Raw genomic sequence first — 14,084 nt, forward strand, 5'->3', positions numbered from 1 at the left:
TCTTAGTGGGTATGAAGTGATATCTCATGTGGTTTTGATCTGCATTTCTCTTATCAGTCCCCTATTTTTAAACTTTTAAAGTTGAAGTGTAACTTAAAAGATTATATACAGTAAAATAAAAGAAGGAGCCTTAAAACACCCAGTCTTCAAAGGGACAGGGGAAGGAGTAGCTATAGGAATGTGCAGAGAGAGCTAAGTGGAAAGGTTTACCTGACAGGATCTGTGACTATCAGTCAATACTACAGAAAGCAATAAATACTAAAGAAATTTATTGGGAAATAAATTTCCTTATCTCACTTTCCTCCCTTATTCTGATTTCCTGTGGGCGCTTCTCATTGCAAGAACCCATCTGGAAACCAGAGTGCAAGGAAGCTGTTGATACACTCTATACTGGTCAGCCTTCCAGAGCACAGAGCAGGATGGAAATGGAAAAAGAATAAATTTGAAAAGACAAACAAAAGATATTCAGCACACAAAGTGAATTCTGGTTAGAGTTCAGCAATACCACACTATGATTACTTTTTATGTATAGCTTTTTTGTTTTTCTTAAAGTTAATAATTGTGTTTGTCTTTTATCAGCTTAATTTTCAATTGCCTAACTTTATTTGCCAGTTTGACTGGATCACTTCTTAAGACATTCAGATGTGTGATATATTCTATTAATTGTGTCTTCTTGCAGAAATCTCTCAGAGAACTGGTTATCTTTTTTATCTCATAATTAACTGTAATCCTGGGATTACTTCATCATCATTCTGGGGAATCCCTTTACCTCTCTTCTGTGTGGGATCTCACATTTCCTTATCCCATGTTGACCTTCTTTCTTGCTTTTTGCCTTTATTTGAGGGAGCAAATTTTTGAGTAGTTTCTTAAGAAAGGAAAATTGGGAGGTTAATATTTTGATACCTCAAATATCAGAAAATGTCTTTATACTATCATCATATTTAATTGATAGTGTGTCTGGGTGTAAAATTTTAAGTTGTTCTTCCTGAATTTGAAAGCATTCCATTGTTCCATTGTCTTCTAGCTTCCACTGTTTCTGTTGAGAACTCTGGGTGCATTTTGGTTCTTGATTCTTTGTATGCACTTTCCCCACCCTATCCCATTCTAAAAGTTTATGGAATTTTCTTATTGTCTTCATCAGTCTGAAATTTAATGATGATGAACCTTGGTGTGTCAGATGCTTTGTGGGATCCTTTCAACCTGAAAATTTATGTCTTCCGCTTCTAGAAACTTTGAACATTTCATTGATGATTTTTCTCTCTTCCCTTTCTCTTTTCTTTCTGAAATTCCTGGGTTGTTCCTCTAATCTTGTATCTTTTTCCACTTATTTTCTGTCTCTTTATTGCTTTGCTCTACTTCCTAAGAAAATTTCCTACTTAATCTTCAAACCCATCTTTTGATTTATTCTTATTTCTGTTCCCATGATTGTAATTTTTGTAAGTTCTTTTTGGCTTTCTTCAGATGAAAACAGGTTGCTTTTATTTTTATAAGGTTCTTTCTTTCTTGTTATAGTTATGACTTAGATGTCTGATATACTTGATCATTCACCACTGATAAAGAGTTGAGGACGAATTGGCAGCATTGAGCACCTAGATAGGCATTGAAAACTCTAAGCATCCACTACTGTGTAGAGCAATTTGACTGCAATTTCATTTGGGAACTCCTGATGATAGCACCATTAGGTCTTTCCTCTTAGGCTGGTCAGAGTCTCCGGAGATGTCCCTTCAAGTTTTCTGCCTAAAGGGTAATGGTTGACTGCTAGGCCTGGTTGGCAGGGTCTCTGGGTCCAGTCTATATCCACTCACTTAACTACCCTCTTTCTAACATGGGTCCCCCACCATTATTTGTGCCTAGTGTCCCCAGTCTAGATACTCTCTGATTTACCATTTGCAGAAAAGAAAACTTCATCTTCTGCTAAGGTAGGGAAGAAGCAATCACCAAGATTCACTGAAATGGAGAAAGAATCTGGGGATACAACTGCTTCAAAACAATTCCAGTTGTCTATATCTGCATAACAAATTACACCAACCATGGTGGTACGAAACAACCAATAGTCATTTCTTACTATTGTTTCTCATAGTTCTGGGGTTCACTGGGATCAGGTAATCATTCTCAGTGTCTCAGTCAGATAATACCTGGGGCTGAAGTGGTCACAAAGACTTTCTCAGGCCTCTAAGATTGGTGGTGGGAAGACAACAGAAGACTCAAACAGCTGGGGACTGGAATAGCTGGGGCCCCACAGACACCCACCCATCCCACCACCACCCCCACCACTCCCCACTCCATCTTTCAACATGGTCTTCTGATATGGTGGACACAGTGCAACTGGACTTCTTCCATAGCAACTAAAGTCTCCCTAAGGTGAGTGTCCCAAGAGAAACCAGCAGAAACTGCATGATCATTTTTAGCCCAATCTTGAAAGTCAAACAGCATCACTTCCTTTATTCTATTTATTTCAACATTCTAGTCATTGAGGCAATCATAAATTCCCACCCAATTTTGAGGGAAGGGGACATCGACTCCACCTCTTGATGGGAAACATATCAAAGAATTTGCTTATTTGTTTTAACCACCACAGGATCTTAACCAATGTTTCTTGTTTTAGCCTTTTTCTCCTTCCTACTGTACCACCCCACCACACTGGAGAGCACTATTGCCATCAATTACTGAGTCTTTCTTCCCAAAATTGTATTGCTATTGTAATTTTTTCTCTGCTGTTTCCTTTTATTTAAGCTTGAACTTAAAAAAATCCTTGTCATTTTTGTGGGATTTCTGGAGACAACAAATTAGACGGTTTTGATATAGGAGTTTTAATGTTGCCCTAATTTTTCACTGTGGAATATGGTATAATTTTTCACTGTTCATCACAGATCTACTAAATTCAATACCTAATATGGTTAAGTATTTGTCTGGGAACGTCGTATTTCTACCTACAGGTACCACTGTTGGCTTCAAGCATCTCTGAAATTCAGAATCGAGTACTAGAAGAGGTTCAAAATCTGAATTTTGTGAAGGATAACAGTGCTACATTTATTGAGAGGAAACTTAGTTTTGAAAGGAAGAAGACTGTGCAAATTCTGGTGAGTTTGGTAGCATTCAGTAACAATGATGACTATCACTTTTTTGCCTTGATCAAATCATAATATATTATTTTCCATATCACTTATGTCATTCTAATATCCTATAGTTTACCTACTTATTATATGTAGAATTTCTTGTCTATTTCTAGCCTCTATACTATGAACCCCATAAGGTCATAGATTTTTTACCTGTTTTGTACATGATGTGTACAAAACAAGTGCCTAAATCGTGCCTGACACAAAGTAGGCACTCTATAAATATTTGTTGGATGAATGAACAGAATTTTATAGAGCAAAATCATTACAGTTCGAACCTTTCATTTTTCTCGATAAGGAATCCCAGTTTGCAGAGATGAAGTGGCTTTCTCAAAGTCACTTAGTGGCAGAGCTGGGACAGGGGCCAGGCCTCTTGACTCCTGCCTAATTTACTGATAATATTTCCTGGAAAAATACATGCACATGTACAATTTACTTAATTAAATATTATTTATCAAGTGCTTAATACACAAGTGATTGCCTACAGCATGGCAAAGAATTAAAAAATTGTTCAACATCAAAGAAGGATTAGAACCTCTGCCTTCGTATTCTCAGCTGAATTTTCTTTTTTCTCTACAACACTGCCCTCATGTGCTAACTAGAGAATCTTTCCCTGCATAACTCAGCTAAATACTTTCACATAATAACTTGATCTCTGCCTCAACATTGAAATAATCCTTAATCAATGTATGGCTTCAATAGTTAAAAAATCTCCAGAGGAGAAATATCTACCAATATTTATCTGTGCGGATTTTATTATACATCTATCTGAACCAAAAGCTCTCCTTACTTCTCCCAGCCGGAAGTGCCACGTCAGAATGACACTCACCGCTGCAAACTTCTATCCACATACAGTACAGAGGAACTCTACCAAGCTAAGCGCAAGTGCAACGCTACACAAGAATATGACATCAATCTTCTGGAAGGGGAGTTGGTGGCTGTGATGGAACAGAAGGATCCGTTGGGGAGTACCAGCAGGTGGCTTGTTGACACAGGAAGTAAGTTTTTTTTCATAAGAAGCAAAGAACTTCCACCTCTCTTCTAGTTGAGATTTTCCCAGGGGGCCTCTGTGTCCTTCTCTAAATGCAACTGTTTGGAAAGAGTTATAAATAACCATGTTTCTTCTTTCTATTTCCTATCCAGTTATAAAAGGATATGTGTATTCCTCCTTCCTAAAACCCTACAATCCAGCAAAAGTGCAGAAGGTGGACGCCGAGAACAGGTTCTGTGATGATGATTTTGATAACATCAGCCTCTTTGTGTCTTCACGACCAGCCAGTGACAGTGTCACAGGCACCCCAGAAGGTAGCATAAGTGATAGCAGCTCATCTCTTAGTGGAACATGTGGGAAGTCTGAAACAAACAGTACTGATGTTGACAGTTTTCAAGAGGTAGATGAACAGGTAAGAATTTGAACCTGATGTAAAGACGCTTGGCTGTTGGAATCATGAAAGATGTTCTATCTTACTGTGAGACTTGATGGAAGTGTCAGCTTCTCTGTAGCACTTCTCTCTAGCACTACCTCTCTGTGCACCTTTTTGCAAGGAATTTAATTCTCTGAGTCTGTTTCCTCAAATGAAGAAAAGAGGACAATAATTCCTACTTTGCAGAGTTGATGTGTGGATATTAGAGATATTAGATATTAGAGATATTAGAGATAATTTTATATGTAAAGTACCCAGCACAGAGTAGGCACTGAATAAATAGTAGCTGTTACTACTTAGAGTGAAGTGAAGATGGTCTCTTTACACCTCCCCCATGAGAGGAAAACAGCTCAATACTGAACAGATCACTGCCAACAGCAGCATGTGGAAAACTGACCGTAGTTCCTCTGAGAGCAGTATCTTGATTGTGCTATCTATGAATCAGTCATTTTTAATCTCTTGCATAATGACATATACTATTGACATATACTGAAACTTTTTTTTTCTTTTTACTGAAACTTTTAAAAGCTACCTTTCTCTCACTTAACCAGTGCAAAAGCTATTGGCATAACCCTTTCCCAAAATGGTAAGTTAACTATAATATAGGGTTCCTTTTTGCTACCTCAGAAATGTTAATCCCCAAGTGGTGACGAACTAACTGGTTCCTTTTTTAAACTTGTTTTTTTTTTCCTTAGTGGCCTTTTTTTAAAATCTGTATTGGGTTGCTGCCTGTGGGCTTTCTCTAGTTGTGGCGAGCAGGGGCTACTCTTCGTTGTAGTGCGCAGGCTTCTTCTTGCGGGGGCTTGTTGCGGAGCACAGGCTCTAGGCACGCGGGCTTCAGTAGTTATGGCACATGGACTCAGTAGTTGTGGCTCGCAGACTCTAGAGCACAGCCTCAGTAGTTGTGGTGCATGGGCTTGTGGGATCTTCCAGGGCTTGAACCCGTGTCCCCTGCATTGGTAGGCGGATTCTTAACCACTGAGCCACCAGGGAAGCCCCTAGTGGCTTTTTATTAATTAATTTTAACTTCTTTTTTAAAAGTAAGGTTAATACATGTTCTTTGTGGAAAGTTAAAACAGTAGAAAGATATATGTAAATTAATAGTAAAGGTCTTTATTCTCTCCTCAGTCCTACTTTTCAGAGACAACATGCAGGTATATCTTTTCAGATATTGTATTTACATGAGTGAATTTATACTTAGAAGAGTGGGAACATATACGTGGTACATAATTTTTTTCAGTTAACAATATATCTTAGATAAAACAGTACCTAAATATCTACCTTCTTCCTTAAAAATTCTGCATAGTATTTCATTATCTGGATACATCATAATTTATGTAACTATTACCATAATAATAGACATTCAGAATATTTTGAGGTTTTTAAAATTTCAAACAATATTTTAGGCCAGATCCTTGTTCATCTATTTTTATACACTTATATATGAGTATATCTGTAGGGCAAGTTCCTGAAAATACTGGAGTGTCAAAGGATATGTAAAGTCTTGATATACATTGCCATACTGCTCTTCAAAACTATTTTTATTCAACTTCTTTCAACAATACATTGATTGCTGTCCAATTCATAACTGATACATTAAAAAAGTTTTATTAAGTTCTTATTTACATACCATACAATTTATGCAATTTAAGTATACAATGCACTGACTTTTAGTATATTAACAGGGTTTTGCAACCATTACCTGAATCCAACTTTACAACATTTCCTTCACCCTAAAAGATCCTTTGAACCCATTTGCAGCTCCTCCTCTTTCTCACTTTTAGCCCCAAGAAATCTTTAATCACTTTTTTCCTCCATAGATTTGCCTTCTTTGTATTTTTTGTATTAATGGAATCATACAATATGTGGTGTTTTACAGCCAACTTCCTTCACTTAGCATGTTTTTTGAGATTCATCCGTGTTGTAGTATGTATATGTATTTTGTTGCTTTTCATTGCCTAACGGTATTTTACTCTATGAATATAGCATATTTTGTTTATCCATTCACCAACTGATGGACATCTGGGGTAATTTCTATTATGAATAATGCTGCTATGAACATTTGTGTGTAAGTCTTTGTGTGAATTTCATTTTCTTGAGTAGATCCCTAGGAGTGGAATTGCTTATTGGTAAGATTAAGTTTTTAAAAAAACTGCTAAGCTGTTTTTCAAAGTGACTGCCCCGTTGTATGTACCCAACAGCAATGTATGAGGATTGTCAATTGCAGTTTCTCCACATCCTTGCCTTATTGTCTGTCTTTTTTATCACAGCCATCTTAATGGAAGTGAAGTGGTGTCTCATTGTAGTTTTGATTTACATTTCCCTAATGACTAATGCTATTGAGTATCTTTCATGTTCTTATTGGCCATTCCTGCATCTCCTTTAGTGAAAAGTCTTTTCAAATATTTGCCCATTTAAAAAATTGGGTCATTTCCCTTCTTATTATACAGTTTTAAGAATTCTTTATATACTCTGCATAGAGTTCTTTATCAGATATATAATTTGCAAGTACTTTGTCCCAGTCACTACTGATTCTAAACTCATTTATACATTACTATGTGTTCTTACCACTTTTCTGTCCTGAAGTTTCAAAAACCCTGTTTTTCTATTACTCATTCACTCTCTTAGTTTATTCAGAGTTTCTATAAGACAATATAATGTTATAATACCAACTGATAAATGAATTTTTATCAGTGAAATCTATATACTTGATTAAATGTCCTGGCTGGCTTTTAATAACTTCTAGGTTACAAAGATAACTTTCTAAGTTATCTTAATAACCTAGGACAGACAATGGAGGACCAAATTTGTGAAGATGACCTAAAGCTGGCTTGATGTTCTAGTTCTAGTTCTTGAGTTCTAGTTTTCACTTGGCTTTACAGGGACTTTTAGATTAAGCACCTCACTTAGGCTCTTTCAGCATGAACTGTATAGTCTAAAATTGCATCTAGTGCCTACTAGCTGCTACTGCAGAGTAATTGTCTTTGAGTAAACCTATTATGTATCATGAGAATTAGATCCATTAGAAGTTTCCATTGCTGAGAGGAAAAGTAATGAGATAATTTTCTTTTGCCCAAAACAGAAAGTATATTAATGATATCTCTCCATAAAGTGCTACTTGTTTTCTTTCTCCTCTGAGTTTCGAACCAATTCAAAACAGACCCTGGTGTCAGGGATATAAATCTAAACATTATTACAAATATAGCTGGATTAGAAAATGCAGCTTGGATCTGCGGCCACATAGAATCCCCTATATACCTTTGCTTTGAGTTGAAATAACAACCCAAATTGCAGGTCTCTTCTGATCAAATAATAATGGCATGATCTGTATTAGTTTTCTATGCTGCATAACAAATTGTCACAAACTAAGTAGCTTAAAACAACATAAATTTATTATCTCACCGTTTCCATGGTCAGAAGTACAGGCAACAGCTTAGCTGGGTGCTCTGCTTGGAATCTCAGAGAACTGAAATCTAGACGTTTGCTTGGCTGTGCCTCTTTCTGAAAACCAGGGCTGTTTTCCAAGCTCATGGTTGTTGGCAAAACTTAGTTCCTTGTTCCAGTAGGAACAAGGTCTCCATTTTCTTGCTGGCTATCAACCAAGGACCACTGTCAACACTCAGAGGCTGTACTCAGATCCTTGCCACGTGGCTGTCCCTATAGGCAGTTTACGACATGGCTGTTGGCTTGCTCAAGGCCAGCAGGAGAGCATCTCTCTGATTTCAAATCTTTCCCTTCAGAGGTGACTGGACTCTCTTTTAAAGGACTCACCTGATTATGTCAGGCCCACTCAGGATAGTGTTCATCTAACTCAAAGTCAACTTATTAGGGACCTTATTAGGCACCGTTGTAAGATCCCTTTACCTTTACCATGTAATGTAACCTAATCACAAGAGTGAAATCCCAACGTATTCACAGAGGGGATTATACAGAACAAGTTCAGCAGGAGGTGGTAATCTTGGGGTTCTCCTTAGAATTCTGCCTACCACAGTATGTAAGATGCCTTGTTTGGCAAGCAGGATGTTGGACTAATTGTGATAATCTTTGGTACTTCTTGAAGAGGACCAAGTTTAATAATGGCTAAAACCAAGTTTTAGAGGGAAGTAATGGCTGAGAATCAGTGCTCTTTTCTTTTTTCACATAAATAATACTGAGAACATAATTTTTGACATCAAAAAAGTTGTCTTGCACTAATTCTAGATTCATTGTCCGGTCCCTCCTCTATACATTTTTCAGCTGCTTATGATGATAATGCTATATATCTAGCGTGTCATTATTTTTAAAGTGCTTCAAAAGTCAGCAGGCTGTAACATATTTAAGTAGTCATTAAATGATGCTTTAGAGAGCTATTTATTGACATGAAAAGATTTTAAAATATATTTTGAAGTGAAAAAGCAGGTTGCAAAAATTATGTGTACAATAATTACATGTTTATTACCACTTTAGGTAGGTAGGTAGATAGAAAGAAAAGTGGAAGAAGAAAAGGAAGAAAGGATAAAAGAAAAACAAGGTATTAATAAAAATTAGTAAATTTCTTTGTGTTTACCTTTATTTAAAATTGTTTTTTACAAAAATTACTTGTGTAATAACAATTCATAATTGTTAACTAAAGAACAAGAAACCTTGCTCCTGGTGGGTAAGAGAGAAGAATGAGCATTTTTCATGCCATATAACTATCTTGGCTTCCTGAGCTAGTATGATATAATACTGTAAATGCTGGTTTTGTAGCTTTTTAGTTTTGGAAAGAAAGATTAAAATACATTATGATTTTTGTTGTTGCTAACTGGAGAACTGGGATGAAATCAATAAAATGAAATTCAGTGAAGATAGGTAATGTGGCTCACTAAGGGAGAATAATTAAATGCACAAATATAGCATAAGGAAATGCTGAACTGGCAATGGTACCACAAGGAAAGAGCTGGTGGTTATGAACAGTAGGTAATAAATTAGGTATGAGTCAATAATACAGTAATACAGAGTGTTATTTAAAAAGAGTAAATGCTGTGGAGAACTGGGTTGTAGTCATAAAATATTGTCCATAAAATGCGTCAGAGCTTTACAGATTACGAAGAAGCAACTAATAAAATATATTTTCATAAATGCCAAGGTTTGGAAAAAAAGGATTAGATGATTATGTCTTAAATTTACAAAATTTTAATGTGTCTGGACCAAAACATAATAACACTGAAAGTCCAACAGCCTAGAACAATTATTTTTTTAAAAAAGAGAGAAAACCTTTAGCTCTTAAATCCATAACAGATTGAAAACTTCTAACCTGTAGTCAAACGTGATCGACTACCATCTCTTTAAAAGCAGACTTACGTCCATTTTGAGTATCTGTCTTAAGTGGAAGCGCAAACATATATAAAAACCGAAAAATCCTCATCCTAAATTAATTTTGGACTATGACCATCTAAAATATTGGAAGTATATAATTTTGTACTTTAAGTTTACAATTTTATGAGAATCTATATTGAGCGTTTAAAATATAAGCTTTGCCATAATTTCATACCAAATAGATGTAGGTGGAAGATTTTATATTGCCCTTGAGAGTATATATGCCAAATTGAAAGACCACCACAAATATTTAGCAATCATATATTAGCAGGTAATTTGACCTGCTAAAAAATCTATAGCTGCACTGATAAAGTATATACATTATGTATAAAAATTGCAAAAGATGGCTAGCAACTGCTAATGTGGGCTCTTAAGATTATTTCAGAAGCTGTGTTATGATACATGATATTCCTGAAAGCTTTTGCAAACCAAATCCTCCACTCTGTTCTTGTGAATATATTCAATGTCTTCACTTTCTAAACAACAAAACATATTAGAGATTCCAGTCCCTTTCCACAAGAATACACTCTGCACATCCTTGCTAGAACAAGAGTTTGGTTCCTAAAGTACTATGAGAAATGGACCAAGCACAGGATTTGGAGTTAGAAGATATGGTCCTAGCAGTACCCTAGCTCTAAGATTATGAGCTTGTTACTTCTTTAAGTCACAGCTCACAGGGTTGTTGAGGATAAAGCACATTTGACATGTAAACTGATATGAGAGTTATAAAAGGTGGTCATTATTGCTACCACTCCATTGCTCAAGAATTTATGGCATCTCCCTTTTTGTTTTCTCTTTACTTTTTAAAATTACAAAATAACCCATGTCCACCAATCTGTCTTGTATGTATCTTGTATGACACAAGATTATCTCTTGAATGTTCTTGTATGATATCCAAGCCCTTCAGCCTTAGTTTCAAATCAAATCAACATATATTTGAATTCCTACTGTATACCAGATGTGGTCAATGGAAGTTGAAATGTGGTTCCTCTCTCTGAGGTGGAGCTCATGCTAGAGCTGATGAGATGATATATAAGTCAGTGGTATCAGAATACCATCAAAAGCTAAATAGTTCAAGATCTAAAGAATAGCTTACACTGTACCTATACAGTTGACCCTTAAACAACTCGGGGGTGAGGTGTGCTGACCCCCTGGGCAGCTGAAAATCTACAAAAAATTTTGACTCCTCCAAAACCTAACTACTAATAGCCTACGGTTGACCAGAAGCCTTACTGATAATATAAATTCTTGATTAACATATATATTGTATGTTTATGTATTATATATACATACAAGAAAGCTAGAAAAAAAGATTAAGAAAATCATAAGGAAAAGGATACATTTACAGTACTGTACTGTATTTATAGATACTATAAGTTTATGTCATCTGTTTATAAAATGAATCATTTAATACACACTTCAATATTGTATTATATGACACAAGACACTGTAGATGTTAAATGTATTGCTAACACTAGACATCAGAAATGAAAAAATAATATGAAAAAGCAATTCATATTTATTTACAGGTATAATGATTCATGCATTGAAAACAAAGCAGCAGCAATAGGATTGCTTTATGGTAGCCTAGTGTAATCAATATGATTGCTTCATGGTAGGCTAGTCTATACACTAATGACTGAATCATTATCAAATTTTTATGGCATACAGTATTATAGCCATATTCATAGTACAATATTGGAAACATTGTTTACTTTTAAAAAAACCACTTACCTGTGATGATAGGCTGATACGCAGTCTCTCCAATTATGAGGAAGAGGCATACTGAACAGTAATATAATTCTTTGAAAGCAAAGTTATAAAACAGTAAGAAAACGAACACATTATTTTTTATGTTAAATATCACTCATCTTATGCCTATGCAAGTAAGGGTAGACTAGTATCTATATATATTTTAAGCATTCATGACATACCTTACTTTTTCTTAATTTTTTTGATATTTCTAAACTATGTGGTTCGTCTGTGAGTTTTTTCAAATAGTTGCAAATCTCCCCAAATTTTTCCAATAATTTACTGAAAAAAATCTGCTTATAAGTGGACCCACTCAGTTGGGTGTTGTCCAGGGGTCAACTGTAGTCCCCCCTCCACATTACCCAGTCTCTTTCCTGCTCAATGGAGTCACCTTATTTCTCATAATTTCCTTTTTATATTGACCTTCAATTTTGAGGAAGTTAATCTGCTTGCCTTTCCCATATACTGTTTCCATGTATTCATCTCTGTACCTTTGAATAAGACATATCCACCCCTTTATCAACTTCGTCACCTGTAAAAGGTTACTTCTTCCAAAACACAGCTCACAATTAGCTGATATATATATCACCTGCATTTGTAGGGCGTTTTTTGTTTTGTTTTTTTGTTTTTGCATGTGCTCCTTTTTATTGGCATTTGTTTTTCCTAGCTGGGTTATAAGTTCTCTGATAACATAATATCTGGTTATTAATAGATACTTAATAACTTCTAATTAAATAAATGAATGAATAAATGTTGTTAGTTGATTGCTAAATTTTATACCATAACTGAACATTTTTATTAACAGTCTTATGATTTTAGTGGAGGAGGGACTAATCACTTATTTAGAGGCTTCCTATGTATCTAATAATTATGAAGTACTCTTTTGAGGTTAAAGAAAAATTCTTTTGACTGAAATATATTTTATTAGTCTCTCTAGGTCACTCAAATAATTTAAAATTATAAATTCAATACATTGTCATTATAAAAGTTTATAAAATGAGTCAACAAATAAAAATGAAAATCACCTCTAATTCTACTACTCAAAGAAAACCATCTAACAATATTAGACACATATTGCACATCTGATTCTGTATCTTTTGGGGGGGGCGCTGAACACTTTATCATAAGAATTTTCCTGTGTTATTAGTCTCAGAAAACACTATTTTTATGACTACAAATTTCCTTAATGTAAGTATCTAGAATTTAATTTTTGCTGAACCTTTAGTGTTATTCCAACTTCCCTCCCACTTTTCACCTTATAAGTAAGTCGGTATTGCAGTAACATTATTATGCAATAATCTGTGCCAATGTTTCTATTTCATAGAAGAGACTCTTAGAGCTATTTCTGAATCAAAAAGAGTTAACATTTAAAAAATCTAATAGAAAGTGCCAAATTGCCTTCAAGAATGGACAGTTTAGACTCCTCCCAACAGAACAATAAGAATGGAAATTTCACTCTATTTTCATCTTGGGCCATACTTTAGCAAATAAATCCAACAAAGGAGTTGGGGAGTGACTTTGGAAAAATAAGAAAACTTCAGCATTTCTTCTAAAAGCTTGGAAGTCTTTATTATGTTTGTCTAAATTTTTAGGCTCTGCTTCTAATAATGTCATTTGCTTCTGTGTCCAGATTTTCTATGCAGTTCATGCCTTTCAGGCACGGAGTGACCATGAACTCAGCCTTCAGGAATACCAAAGAGTTCATATACTTAGATTTTGTGACCTAAGTGGCAACAAACAGTGGTGGTTAGCTGAAGTTCAAGGGCAGAAGGGCTATGTTCCAGCTAACTACCTTGGGAAGATGACTTATGCTTAAGAAAATAAGCCTTTGACTTTTATCTTCTGGCAAGTTGTTGACTGACTACCTCATAAAACCGACATTACAAAATGTTGACCTAGAAATCAAGAAACCTCCAAACTACATGAACTGATACCATACCAGGTTTTAAGGAAGACTGTACTTCCAAACAAGATTATTTCAAAATGTATTATGAAGAATACATGTTGAAGGAAACACTAAACAAACAAATAGCAAAACAAACAGTCAAAGCTCCAACTATCAACTACTTAAAAGTGATCTTCTGAAAGGGTAAATGTATTCTTTATCGTCATGAAAGGTTGGATTTAAGGACAAGGTTTTTTCAATTTACTGTATTTTATTTTTCTGTATTATATATTTTGCCTTCAATGTTTTTGTTTTTCATATTCTCTTTTGCACACGCATGCACATATATACATACACACAAATATATACCATATACATTACATGGTTTACACACATATATGTGTACTATATGGTATAGATTATATACACATATGCATGAACCAGGGAGTGTACTAAAGAGACACAAGAATAGAAATTGTACACTTAATTAACAGTCAACTAGAAGTCTGATATGGACCCTCTATTTTCTTTTTTTGGCCACACGGCACACCACAGGGCATGTGGGATCTT

At 35.2% G+C, this 14,084-nt stretch overlaps 1 protein-coding gene across 1 annotated transcript in view; it reads left to right on the forward strand.

The window, feature by feature from the left end:
• The window catches only part of ARHGEF38 (Rho guanine nucleotide exchange factor 38), a 156,625-nt gene extending 142,541 nt beyond the window's left edge, over positions 1-14,084 (forward strand). Inside the window, exons 11-14 of the mRNA XM_027103425.1 lie at positions 2,937-3,080; positions 3,916-4,114; positions 4,260-4,519; positions 13,260-14,084. Coding sequence (XP_026959226.1) covers positions 2,937-3,080; positions 3,916-4,114; positions 4,260-4,519; positions 13,260-13,445 — 789 coding nt within the window. The 3' untranslated portion in view covers positions 13,446-14,084. The remainder of the gene's footprint in view (positions 1-2,936; positions 3,081-3,915; positions 4,115-4,259; positions 4,520-13,259) is intronic.

This window comes from Aethalodelphis obliquidens, unplaced genomic scaffold (genome assembly GCF_003676395.1).
Source record: "Aethalodelphis obliquidens isolate GAN/ISIS:26980383/991018 unplaced genomic scaffold, ASM367639v1 scaffold6, whole genome shotgun sequence".
In the NCBI taxonomy this organism is placed as follows: domain Eukaryota; kingdom Metazoa; phylum Chordata; class Mammalia; order Artiodactyla; family Delphinidae; genus Aethalodelphis; species Aethalodelphis obliquidens.